The sequence below is a fragment of the Amblyraja radiata genome, chromosome 8, assembly GCF_010909765.2.
Source record: "Amblyraja radiata isolate CabotCenter1 chromosome 8, sAmbRad1.1.pri, whole genome shotgun sequence".
In the NCBI taxonomy this organism is placed as follows: Eukaryota; Metazoa; Chordata; class Chondrichthyes; order Rajiformes; family Rajidae; genus Amblyraja; species Amblyraja radiata.
Genome location: NC_045963.1, coordinates 20,443,575 through 20,471,263, shown reverse-complemented (window position 1 = coordinate 20,471,263; position 27,689 = coordinate 20,443,575). Strand labels below are relative to the sequence as shown.

The window sequence follows — 27,689 nt, the reverse complement described above, 5'->3', positions numbered from 1 at the left end:
CTGAAGAAGGGTCTCAACCCGAAACATCGCCCGTTCCTTCTCTCCAGAGATGCTGCCTGTCCTGCTGAGTTACTCCATCAATTTGTGTCTATCTTTGGGTTAAACCAGCATCTGCAGTTCCTTCATACACATTGATCATTCCTTGGGCAGACATGTTTATAAAAGGCTGGGCTCCACTAGTAGTCTTATTACTTCTGTCCTTTGGGGTAGACCAGTTTACGTAGTTACTTGTGTCCCTCTCTCTCCCCAAATCATCCCTGGCTGTGACCTTCCGATTTCCATAACGGAGAACACTGCCAGAGGCACTGAACCAAACTCCCTTCTCTCCCGCCCCCTCTTTCCCAGACCCAATACACCTTCTGACTGCTGCCACTTGCTTCCCCTTCGGGCACAGCTTTGGCAGATGGTACATTTAACTTTTACATTTGACTGCAACGCATGAAGAAAAATTTGTATAGGCAATTCAGCTGCAACTGACGTTTGCAGCTGTCCATTATGGCTCTTGGCACATTACACAAAGGCACCATTCGCATTTGTGCCAGCACACAACATTCTAGGCAAGAGTTTTCAGCTCTATTGTAGTACCTTTACTATTGCCCCAACTCAATGCCGGCATAGAATTGAATTTAGGACTTTCTAAGTTAACGTGCTTCAACAGCTTGCTGATTAATACCAATGCCACAATACATTATTTGTATGCAGTAGCATTGCGATAAAGGTTCCCTTGATTATATATTGTTGAAGTATAAACAAATTTAGTTTTAAGAAAGGTCTCAACCTGAAACGTCACCCATTCCTTCTCTCCAGAGATGCTGCCTGTCCTGCTGAGTTACTCCTTTGTGTCTATCATCAAATTTAGTTTAGTTTAGTTTAGTTTAGTTTAGTTTAGAGATACAATGTGGAATCAGGCCCTTCGCTGACCAATGAACCCCGTATACTAACACTATCTTACAGGCACAATTTACAATTATACCAAGCCAATTAATGGAAAAACCTCTATGTGTTTGGAGTGTGGGAGGAAACCGGAGATCCAGGAGAAAATCCATGCAGGTCACAGGGAAAAAAAATACAGACTCCATATAGACGAACTTGTAGTCAGGATTTAACCCGTGTCTCTGATGCTGTAGGCAGCAACTCTACCGCTGCGCCACCTTGCGGTCCACGATAATGGGATATTTGAACATTGAATATGAATTTCATGAGTGGCATTTCATAAATGTATTTCAGTGGCTATATCATTTATGTAGTGTGCTGCCTTCACACTTCAGGTAGTGCACTTCAAAATGAGCATGATAACCTGGCTCTTCCCTGAAGGCAGGATCCACGCTTTTACAAGCAGTTGCAGAGTGATGCTTACTTGGGGCCTTCCCTAGAAAGGATACATGAACACTGGCTTTAAAGGTTATTAAGTTAAACATTACCATAATGTGGCATTTAACATTGTAGCCTTATTGACATCACTGCAAACACTTTCAGTAGCCAAAGTTGAATTATGAGTTTATAGACCAGCATATAGTGTAAAATGTCTGTAAATATTGTAAATATGTGTTTGGATAAAATGTGAGGGTTTTGCATTCTGTTTTGAGAGAAGCTGAAAATTGGCGTTGGTTGCAGAGTTAAGAAATAACTGGGAGAATGATCCAACAAGCAAGGAGAAATTAAGCTCTGGAGGAATTGGTGTTAATGAGTGAGGGAAGAAGGTTGTGTTGAATGGTAATGCAGGGTAGGTAGGGAAGGCTTGAGAATTTTCAGCAGGATGAGTATTGACTACAGAAGATTTTACTCGGAAGATAGACACAAAATGCTGGAGTAACTCAGCGGGACGGGCAGTATCTCTGGAGAGAAGGAATGGGTGACGTTTCGGGTCGAGACCCTTCGTCAGACTAATGTCGGGAGTGGGAGGTACATAGATAAGGAAGTGTATATATAAGGAAGTGTAAGGTTTGAAAACAGGACAAAGGGAATGCAGATCTAGGAAAATGTAGAATAAATAATTGTAGAATAGATTCTACAGATTGAGCTGATAGTTTCTCACTCTGTCCGTGACCTCTTGCAACAAGGCCCCATGCAGTCATGAGGAACAGCACCTCTTTTCTCATCTAGTCATGTTGCAGTCTTTCAGATTTAACATTGAATTCTCCACCTTTGGGTCACTCACTCTTTCTGTCTGTATCGGAACTGGCCACTTCCGGCAGAATATCAGCAGGATGTCTTAGCATTAAGAAGAAGCATTAAGAAGTTATTTATAAATATCACCAAATATAATTAGCATTGCCGCAAAACATGCAACATGTTATTAAGTGAACACAAAATTTCCGATGACTCACTTGTCTTCGGCTGGTTGAGTTTTTACCAAGTTGTTTGTGTCAGACTGCCAAACTCTTCTAATTATCTAGTTTTCCACGGAGAAAAAGATGCTATTTCCTGGAGGCATCACTTTTTAAAGCATATCCTAGAACCATGAGAGCAATGCTGCTAACTTTTCAGTTTAGTTCATTGTCACGTGTACCGAGGTACAATGAAAAGCTTTTGTTGTGTGCTAACCAGTTAGCAGAAAGACAACACATGATTCCAATTGATATATTTACAGTGTATAGATACATGATAAAGGGCCTGCCCCACGAGCATGCGACTCCATGCAGCAAGCGCGACCTAAAGGGCCGGTCCCACCAGCATGCTTCTGCATGCGGCAAGCGCAACCTAACGTGGTCGCCTGAGCCGTACAGCCTCGCGGGGCCAATCCCACTTCGATCGCCGAAGCCGTATGGAGTTGTGCAGAGCTGGTCCCGACATCGCGCGGGGCTCCGAAAAACTGACCGTGTTTAAAAATTCCGCGCGGCAACGGCCTGCCGGCCTGCCGGCCCGCAGCCGCCTTAACGCCATACGCACCGCCTCGATGGGCATACGCAGCCGCCTCGACGCCGTGTCACTCACTCGACCTCCGCGCGGCTCCCGCTTCTGGTTTGGGCGCGCTTGCCGCAAGCAGGCGCATGCTGGTGGGACCGGCCCTTTAGGTCGCGCTTGCCGCATGCAGGTCGCATGCTCGTGGGACAGGCCCTTAAGGGAATAACATTCAGTACAATGTAAAACCAGCAAAGTCTGATCAAGGATAGTCTGAGGGTCACCAAAGAGGTAGATAGTTGTGCAGCACTGCTCACTGGTTGTGGTGGGATGAGTCAGTTGCCTGATAACAGCTGGGAAGAAACTGTTTGAACTTTGTGTGAAGAAAATTGTTTGGAAAGCCTGCGGAGGTGGCAACAGGAAATAGGTGGGAAGAGCTGGCAGCCAACAAATGAGCAATGCAACAAAAGTTAAGTGTGCACATAAAGTTGAATCAGGACTGGGGAGTAAAATTAGGGGAGAGGGAGATGGTGCAGAGTTTGGAGACCCACCAAACCCCAAAGTGATGACCCTGTCGACAGATCGGCCAATCTGCTTACTAAAGGGCCAGGCCCGGAACTTCTATTTGGGAAAAAAAAACAAATTAGTTTGAATTATTTGGTGGATACAGTTCTGTCTCTGAAATTGTTTGCAAAAGATTACATTGTCCCATTGAGTTATTTTGAGGTAGAATGCAAATAGGCATTAAAGAGTCAATAATTTCAAATAAACTGTCTGTTGCAGTAGGTAAATTATACTTTTTTTCTATGTTAAACCTGCACCCCAACCCAAGCCCCCTGCACTAAAGATGTCTTCTTTGCATTTTGCTATATTGACCATATGAACTGAATTTACCAACAAAATATTACAGATATGAAAAGCTGGTTGAAAGACCAGTTGCTACAATTTGGGTGGGTGTCCTCTGCAGAAGTATTTCGAGGTCAAGAGTGACACGTTCCCACTTCATAGGACCTGATGTGACCGGGGGATGTGATGGCTATGGGGTATGTGTAGACTACCACATGTGCTGTCTAATGGGGTAGGTGGGAGTGTTGTCCTTGAATTGAATCCAATTCTAGGCCAAATATATCAAGATACGGTTCAGTAACAAAAGTTGTTCTAAGGTATGTGAAAACGCAGAAGGATATGAAAAGAAAGCCACAAGATTGTACTAGTATCTTTGAAATTTGTTTTAACAGCTCAACACAAGATTGTACTAGCATCTTTGAAATTTGTTGTTAAGCTCATCAAAATAACTGATGAGTTGTACATCAGTTTTGTGAATTGTACATTCCTCAATGTAATCAGTTTGTGTTTTAGTGTTGCCTATGTTTGAATAATGTGCCCCATGAGGAAAAGTCTCCTTTTGGGACATGGGTTGGGAATCATTCCATGCCATCAACAATTAAAAGACGTTTGGACAGGACATTTATAGAAAAGGTTTAGAGGGATATGGATCAAATACAAGTAAACGGGACCAGCTTTGATGGGGCATCTTGGACCAACAGGCCGCCTTCTTGCTTTTGAGTCAGCTGATGTCCGCAGCAGGGTGATGCCATCCGGTTCGACATCCGTAGGTGCCCGCCCTAAAACCGGGTTGCAACCAAGCAGCGGCGCTGCTGCTCTCTGTTGTTGTCATTCGCCTGACTGACGTCAGTTGACAGGGCTCACCACAGGGAGGTCGACAACATGAGCCCCACCAACAGGCATGTGCTGTATTGATGCTATGACTCTATATCAGTGAACAAAGGGAACCTTGAATGGAATCTATTCTTAAATCAGAAATGACAAAAATCTTTGTTGTTTTTCCAGCAGCAAAATCCCCTCCCGATGTTAAAAAAGACCATAAAGCACTTTTATTCCTAGTTTGTGTATATCTGGAACCACCCATTGATACTATATACATATTTTAAATGTCTCTCTGTTTCTTCCACCAGACACACTATTTTGGACTTTGGTTTCTCAGTAAAACTCAGCAAGGACGATGGGTGGAGCTAGAAAAGGCCCTGAAGAAACAACTGGACAAATTTGCCAATGAGCCCCTCCTTTTCTTTGGAGTGATGTTCTACGTACCCAGTGTGTCAAGACTACAGCAAGAAGTCACAAGGTACAGAAAGCCAAAAAGTATTTTTATTTACTGCCTTTTAGATGTGTTCAGGAAGATAATTCTAACCAAGCCTCTCATGAGAAAAGATACACAATTCACAGGACACCCATAAATCTTGGCAATCAATAATCAACTTCGCTCGGATGCAGGTTTTTTGCTGAATTGTCAACATTTCTTTCTCTTGCTTTTTGGATTCTCAGCCATTTGTTGTTAATTGAGGGATGCCTCGATCTCTTCAATATTGCTGATACGTATAGATAATTGGATAAGGTAAAGTAGTTACGGTACAGCAAAGGCATTGGACAAAGTGAAATATAAAGGCATATGGTTTTAGCTGGCTGTTGAAACTGAGGCAATAAATTGGTACACTGGGAAGATTAGTTTCCAGTGTTGGTATCTATGTTTGTGACAAATCAGCACATCCACAAAAATTAGGTTGTTCCCAATTCTTGTGCTACAACACTGCGGTATTTAGTGCTAATGTAGGATCCCATGCAATTAAAAAAATCACAGAATTGGCCATAAAATCCTGTTTGAAAATGGCATAAAATTATGTTCTCCACTGCAGGCTCCATTAGATAACATTGAAACTGGATTATTTAAAATATCATCATCATCAGCAGCAGCAAAGTGTTTCTTTAAATGACTCGGATACAGTGATGGGGCATGCTATGCTCCTGCTTCTGCTGAGATTGTCCCACCACTCTTACGAAGTGGAACATCTTGCTCCCAACATATTGATCCCAGCAGAATTGTAAATCGGTCATGGGATAGCTCCTCTCTAATGTTCTGTCTGGATTGGTTTTATCGCAAAATGTTCTGCACTGCAGGCTCCATTGGATAACATTGAAACTGGATCATTTAAGCTGAGTGGTTATGTAGTCAATTTCAAGGCTGCAGACTGAAATCTCAATAGATTGTTGTGCACAATTTATTTCCTACTACTTCTGTGTCATGCCATTTCAACAATTTGTTCAAAGCCTGTATTTTGCCAATTTAATATAAAAGAAAACTGATGATCTAATATTCTCAGTCTGAAAAAGGGTTTTGGCCCAAAACGTTGCCTATTTCCTTCGCTCCATAGATGCTGCCGCACCCGCTGAGTTTCTCCAGCATTTTTGTGTACCTTCGATTTTCCAGCATCTGTAGTTCCTTCTTAAAGATCTAATATTCTATTGTTCAAAAATCCCAATGGATCTGCACCTGGCTCATCGGTTGCTCATTTCCATGCAGCTTCTTAAACACCACGTCCCCTTTCCCATGCTCCTTTAATCCCTCTACGGCCCTGTTGTGGGACTCCCTTTGACATCACTGGGACACTGCTTCCCATGCTTCCTTTCAGCTCATCGAGGCCACGTTCTTGTGCACGCTTTGAACCAACATGGACTCTGATCCTAGCTGTCTTTAACCCTCTCTGGGATCCTATTTCTTGTGCTACCTTTATACTCACTGGGAGTACAGTTCCCACACTCCCTTTCAAATCTTCCGGGCTCCTTTTCCATGCACCCACTGGGGTTCTATTCACAGGCTGCCTTTAACCTTACCAGGGCCCAGTTTCATGCTCTCACTTCAACCCACTGGGCCTGGTTCCAAGGCTGCCTTTGAACTCGCTGTAGCTCAGGTTCTTGCCCTCCCTTTAAACTTGCCTAGTTTACTGGAGAAATATGTATATTGCTGTACTGCCCAGAAAAGTTGCCAATATAGTTTCCCAATGTCGGAAGCATGCAGTATTATCAGACTTTTAAAGGCACTTAAAAGAAAACATTTAAAAATTACTTTAGATTAGAAAATGTAAGACGGGGAGCATTCGTGGAAAGCGGAACAATAAAGATTTTGTTTAAATATGTTCCTTAAATGCAGAGCAAAGTATTTAGTTTCTGATTTTATTTACATGCCTATGCATGTAGCATTTTTAAAAACTATTGGAAGTAATCATAAAGTCTGCGTCAATTCCAATGCGTTCTGTAGATCCAATGAGATCCAAATAGAATTACATAGAACAGGCAACCCCTGCATTTTGGTTGAAATTTGCCCTAACAGAATTCACAAATCACAATCTGAAATATGGAATTAAATTCTCTCTCATGGAATTTGAGTAAAAATGTGACAAATAAATAAACGCAAAAAATATATTTTTGGATCTACATAAAGCATTGAAATATTTTTTTCAACTCTTATTTCTTGACGCATGTGCTGATGACACAGCTTTGCATTAATGAAATTTGCGAAATAGAGCATTGTCTAGGAATACAACCTTGCCCCCTTTCACTCAGCTAGGTGGTAGGATGAAGAAATTCTCTTAAGTTCCTTATTGTTGTATTTGTTCTTGCCTTCTATTTATGTTCTTTGATTTTGGATTTCTCTAAATCCTTTACTAATTTTAAAGACCTATTAAGTCACCTCTCAGCTTGTTGTCTGGAGAAAAGAGTGCCATTATTAGTGAAGGAGAATGATGGGTGATCTTATTGAGATGTATAAAATCATGAGAGGAATAGATCAGGTAGATGCAAAGAGTCACTTGCTCAGAGTAGGGAAATCGAGGACCAGGGGACAAAGGTTTAAGGTAAAGGGGAAAAGATTTAATAGGAACCTGAGGGGTGACTTTTTCACACAAAGGATGGTGGGGGTATGGAACAAGCTGTCAGAGGAGGTTGTTGAGGCCTGGGCTATCCCAACAATTAAGAAACAGTCAGACAGGTACATGGGTATCTGAAGAAGGGTCTCGACCCGAAACGTCACGCATTCCTTCTCTCCAGAGATGCTACCTGTCCCGCTGAGTTACTCCAGCATTTTGTGTCTATCTTCGGTTTAAACCAGCATCTGCAGTTCCTTCTGGCACATGGATAGGACAGGTTTGGATGGATATGGACCAGAGGTGGGACTAGTGTAGCTAGGTCATGTTGGCCAGTGTGGGCAAGTTAGGCCGAAGGGCCTGTTTCCATGCTTTATCACCCCATGACTGATTATTATGTTCAGTTATTCATTGAATTTTTTTCGGCATTTGCTTCCAAGCTTGTACTCTAGAAGTGGTTAATGACAATGAAGGTATTGCTAATTGAATTCTTTATTGTGAGTCAACAGAGTTTAGCCAAGGAAAATATTTGCATGGCTGTGGAGGAAAAAGGCAGAGAATAGGTCTCACTGGATACACTTAGAGAACCTGGCGTGGTGTCAGAGGAGCACATTTTTTCCAGATCTCTGTTGTTACTATTTTACGATTCTTTAATTAGGTGTTAATTGCTTGTTTTATCTGGTATCACAGTTGATACCCAAGGCAAATATACAGATTTTACTAATGCCATGATCAGGTGCAATAATGAGAGGAAAATCAATTAAAAGTCTGAAGTAATTAAAAGGAGATTTGATATTGAACTGCTGTTACAAGGTGCTGTTCTGAGTCAAACGTACAGTTTTGGGTACAGTGCTTAACATTTGTTTTATAGGTCTTTAAAGAAAAACTAATTTCAAGTGATGAATATTTGCAGTTTCAGGGACATTCTTCTTCCTCATTGTTTTGGCAAGGCTGTCTGTACATCTAGATTACAGAGCTGCCAACTCTCACGCTTTGAGCGTGAGAATCACGCATTTGGGCAAATTCTTACACTTTCACGCTGATCACAAATTTCTCACGCTCTGTCGTGAGAAATTCTGTGATCAACGAAAATTTCAAAACTCATATAAACTGCATGGGCCGCAGTTGTTGGAGAGCCGGGGCTGAGGGAGGGATAGAAGCAGCGGGCGGGGACAGATGCGGGGAGCCGGGGCTGGTGAGTGTTTGAGTGTAGTTGAAGGAGTGTAATCAGAAGGAAACTGATTCAGATGTGATATTTATGAGCTTGTTCAAAGAAGGGGAATATTTTAAAGGAGTGACAGAGATACTTGCAGGGGAATGTATGAGGAGATTATTATTTGTCTTTAGTTTTAGCTTGAACCAGGACATCTGAAGATTCAAATTTTAATATAGTAATTGTACTGATACTGACCCCAACCAACCACGTGATGAATATCATCCATTCCGGAGGTTTGACGTTTATGATGCCATTTAGACTTCACTTGGATTTCAATCACTTCTATGTAAAAATAATTGGGGATGGGGAGCATTGGAAGAAAAAAATTTGCCCTCAGTACATATTAACTGTAATATAACTGCAATACATATTAACTGTAATACCCCCCCCCCCCCCCCCCCTCGCAATTTCTCACTCCCAACTCTCACTCAATGTTGGCAGCCCTGAGATTGTGATATATTATTTACCACTGGAGTACAAAGAAATTAGTTAGTGGGTCAGAGATGTTTTGTTGTATAATTTTTACGTGACCTCTGTTGGTCCGGCAAAACGGATAATATGGCAAGGCATTGGAACCAAAGGCGCTGGATCATTAATCGTGGGACCCGTATTCATTTTTTTTCGCTCCTTCCTGTCAAACACAACCAATTAGTTTTGCATCATCTGCAGACTTTATTGTGCTCCCTAGATTTAACTAAATTATAAATATATTCTGAGCCTTGTGCAAACAGTCCTCATCCATTGTGCTTTGCTTCCTGACCATGAGCCAGCTTTGAATCACTTTTGTTACTCCCCCTTGATCCCTGTGAGCTTTATAATTGTTCAGTCCAGCATAACACCTGAGGTCTTGTCAAAGCGGGCCAATTTTTGAATTATATCGTGCATTTGCAAGTGTCCACCACATTGGCATGTTAAATGAAATGCCATCCTCACCATTCAACCTGGTTGATATCTGTCAGCAAATCGGAAACATCAATGAAAGTGAACCAGCAATTTGTTCTTCATTCTGATATCTTTCTCGTAGCGTGATCAATGACTCAATAATACCTATGGCATAAATATTGTACGTGTTTTTTTAATGCCAAATTCCTGATAATATTGATGAAATTGGAATGTGACTAATCCAGATGTTTGCAATGAGTAATGTTTGCCTTTGCCAAAGGTGTTTTAATTGTATGATAAACAAATGTATAAAATAACCTGTGAATGGCAGATATGGAATAGCGCTCCATTCACAACCTAGTTTCCTGGCAAAAGAGAGCTTCAATTGTGAGCAATTGAAATGGTGTGTAATGGAGATGACTTTCCACCTGGTATTCCACTATCTAAGACTTCCTCTGTCTGCGCCAAAGCAATTTTATTAAACTACCTCCCTTGTGTGGCAGAATTATAAAAATGTGTTATCTTACAGTGTCAGGTTATGTATCTTAACTACACCTGGTATTGTTAAATATGACCCTTTTTAAACAAAGAAAGATATGTTAAGTGTGAGAATAACGTTTTAAACATTTAAAAATTGGTCATTTTAGAAGGCAGCATGCCAAAATATATATTGGATTGCCTGAAAAATCGAAACTAAATCCGCATAACATTCTCTCATCTCAACAATGCAATTTGGTTTAAGTCAAAAGAAAACATCTGATGTATATTTTAGAACTCGAGTGAATACATATTATGTGATTGGTCTTTCTAGAAGAGGGGGAATATTATTTAAATTCCAACCATGCTCAGCTATGTTTTCGGATGAAAGACCTACAATATTTCTTTTGTGTAATCTGTGTCAAAAGTTTGATAATTCTGTTTACGAAAGTCGATTTTTTTCCCTCTAAAATTAGTATGAACAGCTATTGCCACATTATATTGATTTCATGAGTCAGATCACTTGCCAGCAATGAATGTAAGATAAAATCAATTGATTTTTCTGCATATGCTTTTCTAAATTATTGCAAGGTTGATACAGTGGTCCAGATTTTGCAGTGGAATGATAAATTTGCACCAAAACTGCCTGGGTTTGCACCATTACTCTATAAAACCATGGCCACTTTGTGACTATCAAATCTCTGTAGTATAGTGAGGAATTCCTTGCTTTTACTGTACATGAGATGGACACAAAATGCTGGAGTAACTCAGTGGGACAGGGCAGCATCTCAGGAGGGAAGGTATGGGTGACGTTTCGGGTCGAGACACATGCCTCTAATATTTAAACACTAGGATTATTAGTATCTAATATGCCACACTGTATCCTTCCTTCAAAAACAGCACAGTGCACACAAATTATGTTGGTCGTTGCAGAAAATGTTGCTGTAGCAATTTTGTAGTTCTGAGAATCATTCTGATCAAGCAGCAAGATTTATAACTTAATCAAATGCATGTGGAAATCCGAGGCACACCTAGTGGTGCTTTTAACTTTGGGTTACATCAATTGTTGTATTCCAACGAAGATGTCCATATCCCGTGATATTCTTCTTTACTACCATGGAGGAGGAACATGAAGGAAGAGCAGAGAACCTGTAGAAACAAGGAACATCAGGTGCTGGTTTACAAAAAAAAAAGACAAAGTGCTGAAGTAACTCAGCAGATCAGGCAGCATCTCTGGATAGCAGAATTCTGTTCTTGAGGCATGATGACAAAAATTTGATGAAAGGGGGAGAATTATCCACGAGAAGGAGGGAGGCGTCCTTTTGTTTTCTTGTTCCCTTCTGAAGCTAACGTGGATTTTTGCTCACCCCCAGTGAGTATTGTAGCACATAAGATAGTTTACATAATGGTGTATTGAATCACTGAAAGCACAGCAGTTACTTTATTTGTTTTCATGTAATCCATGTAATCTTCAGAATTTGTGTTTTCACAACACCCTTTAGTTTCCCCATAGGGGAGGCCAATCGCTTTATTTGAAAGAGAGTTCCTGTCTTGAACTATGACATTTTTATACCAGATATAGGGGGCATTTTAATAGTGTTTGTCTTAACCTCTCAATTATCTTCAGTCTCAAACTAATGACAATTACACGGCTTAAAATAATGCACTCCTAGAGATTATTCGTAATAAAGAATACAGAATCTCAGGTGTGCATTATTTAAGGCTTGTAGTTTGCAACAGTAGTTGTAGTTTATATTTGTAGTTTGTAACTCTACAATATTTGTAACTTGCGACTAAAGATAATTGAGATGTTGAGGAAGACGTACACTGTTAAATTGCTCTCTATATTTGCAAGAAAAGTGCGCCGTGGTTCAAGACCGAAACTCTCTCAACATCAAGGCAAAGAACTACCCTGTGGGTAAACTAAAGGGTGTTTTGAAAACACAACATTTGAAGATTACTGTATATGAGTTTATGCCATTATTTCTTAACTATCTTCTAACTGCCTGCAGGGTTTCAATGTTCAAAAAAAAAATATTAATTAGGAAGCTTATAGGCTCGTATGCACTTCAGATATGGATAAGAAATCAAATCTGATTTTTAAAAATGGTACATACACATGCCCTTATGAATATGGTTAAAATCTAATTCCATTATTACTACCTATTACCGAAAACTGCTTTCTAAGATTGAGGCTAAAATCGTATAGCCTGGTAATAGACACAAGATTCTAGAGTAGCTCAGCGGGACAGGCAACATCTCTGGAGAGAAAGAAAGGGTGACGTTTTGGTTCGAGACCCTTCCTCAGACTGTCTTCTGTTTAAACCAGCATCTGCTTTTCCTTCCTACACCTTATAACCTTGTACTTGATTACTCATCTACTTGATAAATTGCTTAATTCCTATGGAAATTTGTGTTGTGCATTCTTAATCCCTTCTTAACCCTAATACCCAAAGTGTTAATCTGGCCATGATGAGAAGAAAATATCGAGGGCTCCCATTCAACATCTTGGGAATTTCAGTTTTAGCCAACTATAACGATAGATGCTCTCATTGGATTAGTCAGATTAGATTAGATTTAATTGGTTAGAGAGTGGTGAATCTGTGGAATTCTGTGCCACAGAAGGCGGTGGAGGCCATGTTAGTGGATATTTTTAAGGCAGAGATAGATAGATTCTTGATTAATACGGGTGTCAGAGGTTATGTGGAGAAGGTAGGAGAATGGGGTTAGGAGGGAGAGCTAGATCAGCCATGAATGAATGACGGAGTAGACTTGATGGGCCGAATGACCTAATTCTACTCCTATCACTTATGACCTTAAGATGTCAGCACGATTATGAATGTTGTACAGAAATGTAAAAGATGCATTTGTATAGAGGTCCTTAAGTGGTTGAAAATCTTAAAGGAATTTGGCAGTAAATTCACTATAGTAGCTTTTGAAATTCTTGGGCTTAGACGGTTTAATCGATAATGTTTTATTATTAATGTTTAATGTTTTATGTGTCATTCCTAACTGTCACTGTATGTCATGTTGTCACTTGCGGGCGGAGCACCAAGGCAATTTCCTGGTATGTGAATATACTTGGCCAATAAATGTATTCATTCATTCATTTACTGCTCGTCTATTATCTGTCTACACTTTCTGCTGAGATATATTCCAATTATTTTGTGGAAGTCAAATTATAATAGGAAATAATGACAAGTTATATATCAAGCATGAAAATAGCACAAAAGTTAACTAGTTTTGTTTCAGTTTGCAGAAATGTTTGCATGAATGTGATTGCTGATTAGAATGATTAGGAATTTGATCGGTTTAATAGCAGTTTGATTAGCAGCTCTATGCAAAGGACAAACTATCGTGCTAGTTATATGAAGCTTTATAATACTACAATGCATAGCTAATGATGTTATCATTTGATAATGGGCCTAATGAAATAAGATATCTTGTCAAACACCATAATTATTTTTTTCTCGTAATCCAAGTAACTCAGAAGCAAAAACAATATCCCAACTGTTTGGATCTTGGGTAACATTTCACTCAATTTGAAACCATTTTGAAGGGATCGAGATGAAGTTATAGGTAAAACAGCAGTGGGGCTTTCATGTTCATTCCATTCATGGGCAGACATACTACACCCTGAAGATACTATACAATTTATTAAATTGCTTGAAATATTTTTTTAAATACAATGGCTGTTTTCCATGCGATTGAGGTATCCAACTAACCATAAAAGGAAATATTAACCAGATGTGATAATACAACATGACTTTCTACGTAATATTAATTTTTGGTACTTTTTTTTTGCTTCAAACGTTAAAAATCCCATACGGTAATTTTTACTTGAGATTTTGGGAATTAAATGGTAAAGTTTCACCCAGTTTCAATTGCTTGACTGTTGTTAATCTTATCCTTAGCTCCCCCATCATTTGCTGAAGTATTTAACCCTGCCTCAACAAAACAATGCTTAGGAGGGAACTGTAGATGCCAGTGTATGCCGAAGATAGACACAAAATGCTGGAGTAACACAGCGGGAGAAGCAGCATCTCTGGATAGAAGAAATGGGTGCCATTTCGGGACAAGACCCTTCTTCAGACTGAGCATCAGGGGAGAGGGAGACACCGCGATATGGAAGGATAAGGTGTGAAAATGAGAGATGAAGGATGAAGTTCAGGGAAAATGTAGAATAGAATATATAATAGAAAATGTTTTCCTGGTGGGCCTCTCTTGTTACATCCTTGTTAGGGGTACCGTAATGCAGTGGTTAGGTTATTGGGCCAGGAGCTAGAGCTTTGGACTGTTGATGAAGAGAAGCAAATTCAAATACCACAATATCAGTTGGTGAAATTAAATTGAAATATCTCAATTAATCTGGAATGTATTCATTCCTGTCAACAGTTTCTGTAAAGTGACTGGATCATTACAAAAAACAACAAAGGGATGAAGTTTGCACAGTACGTGAGTTAGAGACTTGACAATCTGTTTCACAATTAACTGCCACGTCAGTTCAGGGGCATAGAGAGATGGCAATAAGGTCAATGATGTCCCACGAATATCTACAAATTAATAGAGCTTGAAATTATGCAAAAATACTGCCCATGACCTTATCTGGTCCCAATGAACAGATAATAATAATAATAATAATAATAATAATATTATAATAACTCCAGAGAACCCAACAATTTGGTACCCTGCATGCTGACTGGCCACCGCTAGCCTTCATTCTGGCAACATTTTATATCTCTCATTCTTGTTTTTATGTTCCTCCTTCATCTCATGAGCTTCTACCTCTATAATAATCTCCAGCCCTGAAAGCAGCAGATCATTTGAGATTCTGCAAGTGGCTCCTTGTATATATCTTTGATCTTTGTTCATACCAGATGAGTTAAGCATCTCTGGAATTCTTCCCTGAAGAAATCTCTACTTTCCTCTCTATGAGTTTAACTTGCCAATTTACTGAGTTTTGGTTATCATCTCTTGTATGTTCAAAATTACATTTTGTTTGATAATTACTCCAACAGAGTGCAGTGTTGGTGGTGCTGAATGAAGCAAGTGGTTCTTGCTAAACCATTCCTTTGAAAATTGCAAGTTTGGTTTGAATCTTCTGTCTTCATTGCTGAATTGCCCCCAGATGGTGCATACGTTTTGTTTGATAATGTTTCTGTCCACTTCCCTGAAATTACAAGACTTCAATTAAAAGTAGTTAAACTCACATTAAATTTGGGATAGTATTGAAGTGGCCATTTGATTAGTAAGCACAAGGATTGGGAGTATTTTTGAAATTGGCAATGAATAACAAGGATGCAATTAAACATGAAAATAGCAAGACTATAAAAGTAAATTATAATAGCTTCTAAAAACACACTTCAAAAAATAGGAGAATAGTGAAGCTGACTGCCCCCGACTTCAAGACAATATTTGACTTGGTGTATCATCAACAAATGTTCTCTATAATTGAAATTAATGGGAATTGTAGAAAACATTCCACTGGCTAGAGCTGCACTTAGATTGACAAAAATGGCTGTAGTTGTTGGAGGTAATTATTTTTCTTTATTTATGGGATATGGATGTTGCTGGTAAAGCCAGTGTTTATTATCCATCGTTGCTTCAACCTTGGCTGCAAAAGTTCCTCAGGCCACTGTCGAAGGTCGGCTGCTTCAATAATGATGTTCTATCCATTAAAAAAGGGAATGTTCGCTGACAGCAAAATGTTCATTGTATGCACAACTCCTCTGATAATAAAACAGTCAATGCCTGAATAGAATGGAACAACATTCTTGCACTGATTGATAAATAGTCAGTAACATTTGCACTGTATATGTACAAAACCATAACCATTTCCTACAAGGAAGAATCTGAGCAGCTGCCCTTAAACTTCATACCATCAGTAGGTCTGCCGTGATTAACATCCAGGGTGTTATAAACGTCAGGATCAACCAGCCACTTAAATACTGAGGCTACAAATGAACGTCCAAGGCTGTGCACCTTACAGCGAGTAACTTGATTCCAGGCTCCCAGAGGCTTTTCACCTTCCACAAGATGTAATGAGGAGTTTAATAAAATACTCTCAACTTTCTTGGAGGAGTTCCATTCCATCTACAGTCCAAAAGCTTGGTACCAATTGGGTATCATTTGAGAGGGGAACATAATTTAAAAAAACTCAATGTCAGAACAACTCTTAAAAGTATGTGCATAGCAATCTGTGGGGTGAATTTGTGGAATGGTCTCGAACAGGAGATAAAACTTAGCACAAGCATAATTCAGTTTAAAAAGATGTACAAAAACACTTTTTTAAAGGATATTGGGATGAGGATAGGTGATTGTGAGTGGGATATTTGTTATACTGATTGTATTGGGAAGGGTGATTATAGGGTGATGAGTTGTATATATGAGGTTTTTTTGTATATAGTATATGAGGGTTTTTTCTTTTCTTTTTTTCTTTTTTTCTCATTTTGTATGGCATTGTAAATATTTGATTAATGTATAAATGTAAATAATTTGGTGTACATATAGCTGCTGGTGTACATATGGTGTACATATAGCTGCTAAATTTGTATAAGATAATTATAAGCAGTTGAATAAGGGGTGGGAATTAATAAGCTTTGGCTTCTTCCTGCTCCTTTTCGGACACATATGATTTCATTTATTTATAGATATTGTTTATGACACTTTATAAATATTCTTGTTTTGTTTTTTTGTATGCTGTTTCACACTTGCTTTTTATTCTTTTATTCTGCTCGAAATAACGAATTAAATAAATAAATAAATAAATAAGCGCAGAATAGCCTATTTGATTAGCTGGTAATACACAGCCTTATACAGTCACTCCCTTCTTCACAAGCCCACCATGGCAGCAGTGTATATCACCAAGGCCTCTTCCTCCACACCTTGCAATCTAGTCTTCTATTATGAAGAAGCCAACAGTAGCAGGCACATGGGAACAACACTTCCTGCAGAAGGGAGAGAGGACTATTGGTCGGCGCCTTGTCTGAAGTTGGGTCAAAGTTTGAATTTGTTTGATCTGGATGCTGAACAGGGGCCAGAAGTGCCATGAGATCAGGATCCAAGGGGATATTTAAGGGGTCGGGCAAAAGACAATGAGGTCTGTTAGGAAAGAAGGAATGGACCATTCTAAATATTGTGTTGTTGTATTAGTACCCAGGTCTGGGCATGAGTGAGTAGTTGGAGTCAGAGTTAAAACTGATATCTGAATGTGGATCAGAGTTAGGGAGTCTTCATTAGAGGTGGAGATGAGAAAAGGATCAGTGTTGGAATAAAGCCAGAGACTGAAGTAATTGGGATCAGGATGTCTGCAGTGGAAGGTATTTAGGCCAATGGCCATGAGAATTTTAGGTGATATGATGAGCCTATTGGTGATGTTAGTCCCGAAGCTAAGGTAGTAATTAAAGGAGCCTGGCTGGGGAGTGATATCATTAAAATGTTGTCTTTCTGAGAGTATTGTCAAGTTTATTGTCATTTGCATAAGTACAGTGTGATATGGGTACAATGAAAATTTTATTTACAGCATCGTCACAGGCACATACACTCAGCCAAACACACAAAAACTAATTGTACATAAATTATACATAAAATGTCTAAAACATAGAAGACTCTGGGAAAAAAAACAGGACTTTAGTGCAAAAACGTCTATGGTAGTGCAAGAGGTAGAGCATAGTATTCTGCTGCTGAGATACAATTGTGCCAGTTGGTCCAGCAACCTGATAGCTGAAGGAAGGTAATGGTTCCTGAACCCTGTTGTGGGACTTCAGGCCCTCGAGCTTGAAGGTCGAAGACACTCTTCTTAACTCGCGGATTAGATCGCCGCAGTGGGACAGCCCCTTAAATAATCTCAGTCAGGCCCCTTGCAATCTCTTCCCTTGACTCCAATGGCAGCCTGGATAAATCTCGTCCTGCTCTAAGTATAAAGTTAATTTCCTTTGTGAATATTGATGCAAGGTATGAATTTAGTAAATCATGTAAACTTTCTGACTCCAGGCACAGATTGTCCCTAATGGGCTAAATTCTTTCTCTGGTTATTCTTTTCCACTCAATATGATTATAAAACATATTTGGAATCACCTTAAACCTGCCTCCCAATTATATTTTATTTCCCCTCTTTGCCTTTCTAATTTCATTTTTCAATTACTCCCCATAATTCTTATACTTGAATATCTTTATTCCTTGATAGCAGCTATCTTTCTTTTTCCTATTGACCCAACCCACAATATCCCTCAAAATCCAGGGTTCTTTGTATTTGTTACCCTTGGCTTTCATCCTTACACGATGGCCCAGAGCATTCACTGTTTCTCTTCTGAATGCTCCCCATCTTGTGGATGCAGTTTACCGTTGCCATTTTAATGAAATTGGTCTCCCCCCAATGTAAGATCTTTATTCATGATCCATCTGTATCTTCCCCGACCACTTCAAAATGTATGGATCAGTGATCACTATCTCCAAAGTGCTCCACCGCTGACACGCCCTCCTCTTGTTCAGATACATTCCCAAAGACAAGGTCCAGTAATATTCCTTCCCCCATTGGTTTATCACATACTGTGTCAAAAATAACGCTGGTTCTTTATTCATTGGATAGTTTAAAAATGTGAAGCGCTATATGGTTGTGATTAGACATTGTGGGAGGATTTGGATTACGGGAGGGCAGGAAAGAATAATGATATGATTATTTTTGTGTGTTTCTTTGCCGCTAACTCAGCATGGATTAAGTTACATCCTTGCTCAATACAACACAAGTGTTCCTGGTGTGTGATCTGGTGAACTGAATGTATGCATGAGTCGATCACAGCTATAGTTTAACTTAACTGTAAATATCATTTTCAAGTTTGGCCTGCCAAGTACACCCCATCAACTAAGAAATTGCTTGCACTACCCTTACACTAATCCCACTTTATTCCCCAATGTTGCCATCATCTCCTTCCCCAGATTCCTCTACTCGCCTACACAATTTAGAGTGGCCAATTAACCTACTAACCTATGCTGCCTCAAAATGCCAGAGGACACCAAACACTGACACAAACCCATGTGGACAGAGATAATTTTGCAACTCCATAGGGGATGGCATTGGATGTCAAGATTGAACTGTAAGGAGCAGCTCTGCTAGCTGTGCCATCTTGCTGCTCCCCATGGCTTACATCAGGTCCTGGACTTTAGATCAAGGCAGAATTGCTATGATGATGGTAGATGGCTTTATTCACCAGCTATCAGCACAGTAAAACTAAGGCATTGTTTAATGGGAGTGGAGCGCAATGTAATTTTGCATATTATGCAAATTCACTGTGAATGTAAAAGCAGCTGCAGTTCTGCAGTAAGACCAGTTTATGAAAATAAGTCAGTTGAAAAGGCTGGTTATGAAATGTTTTGTAATTAGATGTATTTTTGTTTCATTCTGCCTCGGGGATTGCTTTTACATGACTAAATATTTGGACGTCTAGCATTGCATGTGCAGTGATCATAAGCACTTTGTTCCTACTTTTGTTGAGGTTAGCATTGATATTATTACTGAAAATATGTTCATGTTTTGGCTAGTGGAGTTTTTGATAAAATACAATACAATACAATTACAATACAATTCAATTTATTTGTCATTTGGACCCCTTGAGGTCCAAACGAAATGTCGTTTCTGCAGCCATACATTACAAAACAAAAAGACCGGAGACACAACACAGTTTACACAAACATCCATCACATCGCTGTGATGGAAGGCAAAAAAAACTTTTCTCTCCACTGCACTCTCCCCCCCGATGTCAGAGTCAGAGTCAAAGTGAAAGCCCCCGGCGGGCGATGTTAAATGTCCCGCGGCCATTAAAGCCACGCCGGGTGATGCAAGGCAAGGTCTTGGTGTTGGAGCCCCCGGCGGGCTCTTGGTGTTAGAGCCCCGGCGGGCGCTCACAAAGTCCCACGGCCATTCCAAGCCGCGCGGGGCGATGGTGTAAAGCCCCGCTCAGGTGCTCTTCAACCCCGCAACTCGGGCGGGAGAAGTCGCCGTTGCGGAAGCCCCGAAAAGCGGTCTCCCAGCAGGGACCCGCGGGCTCCCGGTGCCGCTGTCCGCCAAACCCGCAGTTGCAGCCTCCGAATCTCCGGGTGTCGGGTCACAGCAGCGTCCGCCACAGCTCCACCCGCTCCGGACTCGGCCAGCTCTGTGACGGTGAGTAGTCGGCAGCTCCACAACTGGAGCCCCAGGTCATTCCTGCTGGAGGCCGCTCCACGTTGCAGCCCCAACGACAACGGAGACCCGACAAAGAAAAGGTCGGGTCTCCCGTGCAGGGGAAAGATTTTAAAGTTCCCACCCCCCCACACACATACCCCGACAAAAAAACAAAACAAAAACTACATAAAAACAAGACAAAAAATAATAAAAACACAGACGGACTGCAGAGGCCGCTGCTAACGAGAGTCGCGCCGCCCACCAAATCCCAGGTTGTTACTGAAAATAATGTTCATTTATCCCTGTGGCACCAAAGAGCAGTCCAGAAAGGTGTCAGTAAGTGTTGAAAAGTTAGACCGATGACCAAACTAAGTTATCATTTATTACTTTGAGCCACAGACAATTTGATTATTCACAGGCTATATTGCAGATGTACATTTAGGGATACACCATGTGTAAGTTGATCTCATCAAAATTTAACACAAAGCCACAAGTTAGGATATGCAGTCAACCTGACCCACTGATAGTGCTGCCACTGGTACTCACGAACCTTTACCAAAGAGGTGCATTACAATAGTAATAATTTAAGGAAAAGTGCTTCCTTTCATTTTGTAAGTTAGACTCTTGCATGTTGTGTGAGCTATTTGTGAGAGAACAAGTGAGAAGGCAGCAGATGTTCTCTGTTTGAATACAAGAGGTTCATTTATTTGCAATGACTGATGGGGAAGTGAAGATAGAATCTCTTGTGTTGTATTTGTGGAAGGAATGTGGTGTTTTGGACAGGCCTCAGCAAGGGTCTGACACTTGTATTAGCTTGCAGGGGAGTGAGGGAGAAACAGGTGTGCAGAGACACATGGTCAAGGGTTTCTCGCAGAGAAAGGACTACTTTGTTTGCACTTATTTTTAATCTCTTTAGATTTAACAGTTACAATACTTTCTCGATTTACACTCCGAATCATGTTAAGAAAGTAACATGGTCCAATCCATCAAATAAGAAAAGCATTTAACCTGTTGCCCTCTGTTAATGAAAACTTATGATTATTAAAAACCTGTAGAAGCATTCCCAAGTACTAATAATGTTAAAGTGAAATTTGACAAATATACATACTAACCAGACATTTCAAAATGTGTAAAGCTTATTTTCGGATGGAGCAAGGCACATACAGAACCAACATTACTGGCAGTGGTCAGTATTATCGGTCAAAGAACTGAGAAATGTTTTGGGACATCATGTTACAACTGTGCAAAACATTAATAAAGCTGGACTACACGTCTTCCCACCCTGCCCCCTGTAAAGACTCCATCCCCTACTCCCAATTCCTCCGCCTACGCCGCATCTGTTCCCAGGATGAGACATTCCATACCAGGGCATCGGAAATGTCCTCGGTCTTCAGGGAACGGGGATTCCCCTCCGCCACCATAGATGAGGCTCACACCAGGGTCTCATCCATACCCCGTAACACTGCTCTCTCTCCCCATCCCCGCACTCGCAACAAGGGCAGAGTCCCTCTGGTCCTCACCTTTCACCCCACCAGCCGGCAAATACAACACATAATCCTCCGCCATTTCCGCCACCTCCAACGTGACCCCACCACTCGCCACATCTTCCCATCTCCCCCCATGTCTGCCTTCCGCAAAGACCGCTCCCTCCGCAACTCCCTCGTCAATTCTTCCCTTCCCTCCCGCACCACCCCCTCCCCGGGCACTTTCCGTTGCAACCGCAAGAAATGCAACACCTGTCCCTTCACCTCCGCCCTCGACTCCATTCAAGGACCCAAGCAGTCGTTCCAGGTGCGACAAAGGTTCACCTGTATCTCCTCCAACCTCATCTACTGCATCCGCTGCTCTAGATGTCAGCTGATTTACATCGGGGAGACTAAGCATAGGTTGGGCGATCGTTTCGCCGAACACCTCCGCTCAGTCCGCAATAACCTACCTGAACTCCCGGTGGCTCAGCACTTCAACTCCCCCTCCCATTCCCAATCCGACCTCTCTGTCCTGGGTCTCCTCCATTGCCAGAGTGAGCAACAGCGGAAATTGGAGGAACAGCACCTCATATTCCGTCTGGGGACCTTGCGTCCGGATGGCATTAACATTGAATTCTCCCAATTTTGCTAGCCCTTGCTGTCTCCTCCCCTTCCTTAACCCTCTAGCTGTCTCCTCCCACCCTCCCATCCGCCCGCCCTCGGGCTCCTCCTCCTCCTCCCCTTTTCCTTCCTTCTCCCCCCCCCCCCACCCCCCATCAGTCTGAAGAAGGGTTTCGGCCCGAAACGTCGCCTATTTCCTTCGCTCCATAGATGCTGCTGCACCCGCTGAGTTTCCCCAGCAATTTTGTGTACCTATTAATAAAGCCACATTTGGAGTACTGTGTACATTCCTGGTTGCTCTGCGATAGGAAGGATGTCATTAAATTGGAATGGGTGCAGGAAAGTTTGAGGATATCACTACGTCTGGAGAGTTTGAGTTGTAAGGAGAGGCTGGGTAGACTAGGACACTTTTTCCCTGGAGCATATGAAGCTGAGGGGTGACCTCATGAGGTGTGTAGATATGATAACTGGTGACATATCTTCTCTTGTGTAGGCAAATCTACAGTTAGAGGACAAAAATTTAAGGTGAGAGTGGAAAGATTTAAAAGGTAACTTTATCACAGAGAAGTTGGTGTGTGTATGTGGAATGAGCTGCCGGAGGAATTGGTGAATGTGGGTAAAATGGGGATATTAAGACACTTGCACAGCTACACAGATAGGAAAGCTTTGGAGGAATATGGGACTAGCTCGGTTCGGCAACTTGGTCGGCATGAAGGGCCATGCTGTGCAACTCTACTGTAAGGTGGGACGTCAGAGTCATTGTACTAACTGGAGAAACTTCCAGCTGCAACAGAATTGAGATTCAATTACTTTTATTGAGTAAGGAGAAGAATGGGATTTTTTTTCCCTGGAAAACTGTGTGGGAGTGTTATTTCTTTGATTAATATTTTATGAGGCTTTTTGACTGTCAGTGGCAGCTTAAAGTTTCAGAGCTGAATTTTTTTTGAAGTAAGCAGGGGGTGATGACCACAGGGGCTTTTCTGTTTCCCTGCAGGTTCACTTATGTTTCAGTAAAAGCATCATATATACCAAGATAGAATATGTGTAATATCTGAAATATAGCTTCAAAGAGGCCAACACTGTTCCTTTCCTTCAAAGAAACTGGCATCATAACAAAATAAAAGCATGGAGTAACTCAGCGGGTGAGGCAGCATCTCTGTGTCAACGTTTTGGGTCGAGACGCTCTTTGAGACTGATCAGTCTACCTTCAATTTAATCCAGCATCTGCAGTTCTTTCTTACATAAAATAAAAGCATGCATATATATAGGTTGGTGACTATTGAATATGTTTATAGAGGTTGTTGTTTGATACTGGTCATTGTTTATCATTGAGAAGTGCACAAACTGGGGAGAGCTATGCCTACATCATATCAAGCAGGAGCATAGAGGTAGACTGAGTTCTAACTAGTCTACCCATAGGTGTAGTAGCACCCGCAGCAATGGCCGCTCTAGCCATGCCACTGTGCAGTCCCAAGCTCTATATTTCAGCTACAATGCTATCCGCAGCCCACCCAACACCACATATCACAAGCAGCCCCTCCCTCACCAAGCTTTATGTCTTCCATCCCTATGTGCCAGAAACATGGCACAAATCCTGGCTGGCATGTTCCTGCCACATGGACGGCATGAATTCCTGCCGGGTTTGTGATTTGGCAGCATTTTGCCTGAGCAGATTTTTTTTAAGGTACTGGGGTTGGAGGTGGTTGGGTGGTACATACCCATGTGGGATTGAAGGGCCTAGAGCACTATAATGAATCAGCAGTGTGGTGTGGCACTAAGTGTGCTTCCAGTGTTTATAACAGAACAATCATCAGTGGCATTATAGGGAAAATAGTAAGATTAAACGAGAACTTACCAGTTTGATGTTTGATCTGTATTTTATGAGGAGGAACGTTGAGGGAATACGTGAAGAACCCGCTTCCAACGCATGCGTGTCATTCTTCAAAGCAGCGGTGTGAGGTCACAGAAACTATAATGACCTAACATAGTAAGATTATCAAAGAGATACCAGTTTTTGATATGATCATAGGAGGGTGGGAGCGGAGGGCACGTATTCCCTCAACGTTCCTCCTCATAAAATACAGATCAAACTTCAAACTGGTAAGTTCTCGTTTAATCTTACTATTTTACTTCGGAGTCACGTGAGTGACTACGTGAAGATTTCAAAGCTCTGTGACCTCATGCCGTGGAACGAGTCCATGCTTCACAACTGCCTTGGGTATTGGGAGAGAATATCATTAGCAATTTTAGACACACTTATACAAAGACTTGTGTGATATAACGAGAAAATAAATTTATTAATTGAAATCATAGCCCTGTAACCCTTCGGGCAAATAATAATATTGAACGTAAAATGCTTTCCGAAAATGATGATGGCTCCAAAACTGGTTTATTATAAAACCTTTGGAAAGTCCTTTCGGACGACCATCCTGCTATTCTGAGGATTTGGTCCGTGGGTACCTCCAGAATTTTTGCTGCGGATGTTGCTGCAGCCCTGGTGGAATGAGATTTTAAAACATTAGTGTCTATTCCTGCCATCTTTAGGACACATTTGAGCCACCTTGAGATAGTTTGGGTCGTGACCCTTTTGTGCGGTTTCTTGTAAGAAATTAACAAAGCCATTTCCTGACCTCGAATGCTCTTAGTATATTCCATGTATAATTGGATATGTCTTGCTATACACAGACGTTCGTCATATGGATATGCCATAAATTCAATCGCTTGACCCGATGAACCTGGTCTGTTTTGTTTTATTAACTCATGTATGACAAACACCAGTTTCTCTGGTGAGATGATCAAGGAGTCCAGGCTCAGTTTGCTTAATGACTGGACTCGTTGTGCAGTAACTAACGCCATGAGCATAACCATCTTCATGGTCAGTTTCTGCAGTGATAATGCTGTTATGGGCGACCAGCTCCTCAGCATGTTCAAAACGACACCCACATCCCAGATTTTGGAGTACCTGGTTTTAGGGGGATTTGCATTGAATATGCCCCTCATAAGTTTTGTTACCAGGGGGTGCGTTCCCACCGTGTGCCGCTCCGTTCCTTGTGATAGGTAATTGGAGAGTGCACTTCTGGCACTATTGATGGCACTGTAGTCCAATCGTTTATCATAATGGAGGTTTGTTAAGAATTCCAATACGGCCGGAATGTTCTTGGCCATTTGGTCGAGGTTGTTGTCAAAGCAGTATATGCCCCATTTCTTGATGTGTCCGAGGTACTGCTTCCGTGTTGACAGTCTTTGTGTGGATGTGATGAGATTCATCGTCCTGTCTGACAGCCCCATGCCGTGTAGTGGGTCTTTCAGACTCTACAAATCAACAAATCCATAGTCTTATGGCATGGGTGACTGCCCCCCAGTTACTGGATGAATTAATAAATTCGGGCTATGTCCAATAATGGAACATGGTTCTAACACCATCCCCTGTATGACCGAATACCACGGTTGAGTAGGCGAATCGGGTACTATGAGAATCCCAGATGCCGAATATTGTTGAATTTTCCTTTGTACCCGATTGATGAGGCAGAATGGGGGAAAAGCATAAAAAACGCCATTTCCCCCAATGCAGTGAGAAAGCATCTGTAGCTTCTGCCCCAGGGTCTGGTTCCCAGGACACATACCTTGGTAATTGGTGATTCAACCTGGACGCAAAAATATCAATATCTGGTCTACCATATTTTGCTGTAATTTCAGCAAATACATTTTTATTTAACATCCATTCCGTGTTTTCATTAAATTTGCGTGACCTGGTGTCTGCCACTGAATTTAGCTTACCTGGTAGGTATGTTGCCGATATCCAAATGTTTCTTTGGATACACCATTTTGTAATACCATAGACGGGTTGTCAATAATGATGGGGTTGGAGCAATACCTAATGCTATGTTCCCACCACTGTAGTTCAATTATAGCTTCCGTAAGCAGCTCCATAGGTCTATCAAAATGACCTTTGTTAAATTTGAGTGCTCTAATTTTTGCTCTTTGCAAATTTTGATAATGTAATGGCCCAAAATGTGTGGCCGGGAATGTAGCCACAAACTTCCCAATTATCCGGCCTACCCGTCTAATGGAGGGTCTGTTGGTGTTAAGAAGCTCGCTGCAATCCTCCTGTAGGGCTGCGGCTTTATCTATTGGTAAAGTTACTAACATATTGACCGTGTTAATGGTGAATCCTAACAATCCATATTAGTTTCTGGTATCAATTTACACTTAACTACCGTCTGTGTTCCCCTCTGATGGGTACTGTATAGTATGCATCTTTTAAGTCAATGCTTGCCATATAGAAACCAGCTGATACTAATTCTTTAGCAGTGATAAAGGTATCCATCTTAAAATGAACATATTGAACGAATGTGTTTAGGGTTGAAAGGTCAATGATAATCCTGCAACCCCCATCTTTTTTATTTTTAATAAATATGTTTGATACAAATTTTAATTGTTCATGAGTAGTATGCTCAATCACACCTTTTGTATACAATCGTTGTAGCTCCATGTGGGCTTTAGATTGTTCGGTTTTTGTAAGGACGAAATGCCTTTCTGGTGTATGTTGTACTGGGGGGTTATTGGAATGAGTAAATTCTATCAGATAACCCTGAATACTGCTTAGAATATACGAGTCTGTAGTGTGTTCGAGGTTGTACTGGAGGTTGATGCTTTCGCATCTTCCAGGGTGGTCGTCCCTGGCCATACCCTAAAAAAGGCTGCTGCGGGTTGTATTGGTTTCTGGCATGAGCCACACTTATCGCTCTTACATGTGGCTGGTACCGTGATCCAAAATAAGCCTTCGTGCTGGCTTTGATGAGCCCCAGTGTCTTGGCTTCTTCGTCCAGTTTCTTGACCTGTTTGGACAAGTCTTGCCCAAACAAAAGGGTTGAGGTTTGAACGGCTCTTTGTTTGCAAATTGTTGCGTATTTGGGATCCAGTGTCGGCTGAATAGCAGCCTTCCGCATGCTATTCAGCTCATATTGTACATTACAAAACAGAGCTAGTGCGTCTTGGTGGTCTTTAGTTTGCTCTGTTTTGTCCAGGGTGCGGGTGTAGGCTGTGATCCCTGCCGTAAGCCCCTTTAAGGTTTTCTGGATTTTGAGGTCCTGGTTCCTGATGTCCCTCCCCATATGCTTCCAAATGCATTGGTTGACACTGGGGATTTGTAATGCATCACAGTTACCAGGTGGCAGATGTCTGGCCAGTGTCTCTGTGAATATTTGTTGTTGCAGTTGATGGCCAGACATGTAATGGCTGCCATCCTGGAATCCAAGTCTGCCCCTGTTTGACTTGGTTTGAAGTAATCAGCCACCATGTCCAGCAGTGTA

General features: G+C 41.3%; 1 protein-coding gene across 4 annotated transcripts in view; it reads left to right on the top strand.

The window, feature by feature from the left end:
- ptpn14 (protein tyrosine phosphatase non-receptor type 14) overlaps positions 1-27,689 on the top strand; it is a 191,240-nt gene that overhangs the window by 87,790 nt on the left and 75,761 nt on the right. For all 4 annotated transcript variants that reach the window (XM_033025349.1, XM_033025350.1, XM_033025347.1 and 1 more), the window contains one exon: positions 4,818-4,987. In XM_033025349.1, coding sequence (XP_032881240.1) covers positions 4,818-4,987 — 170 coding nt within the window. The remainder of the gene's footprint in view (positions 1-4,817; positions 4,988-27,689) is intronic.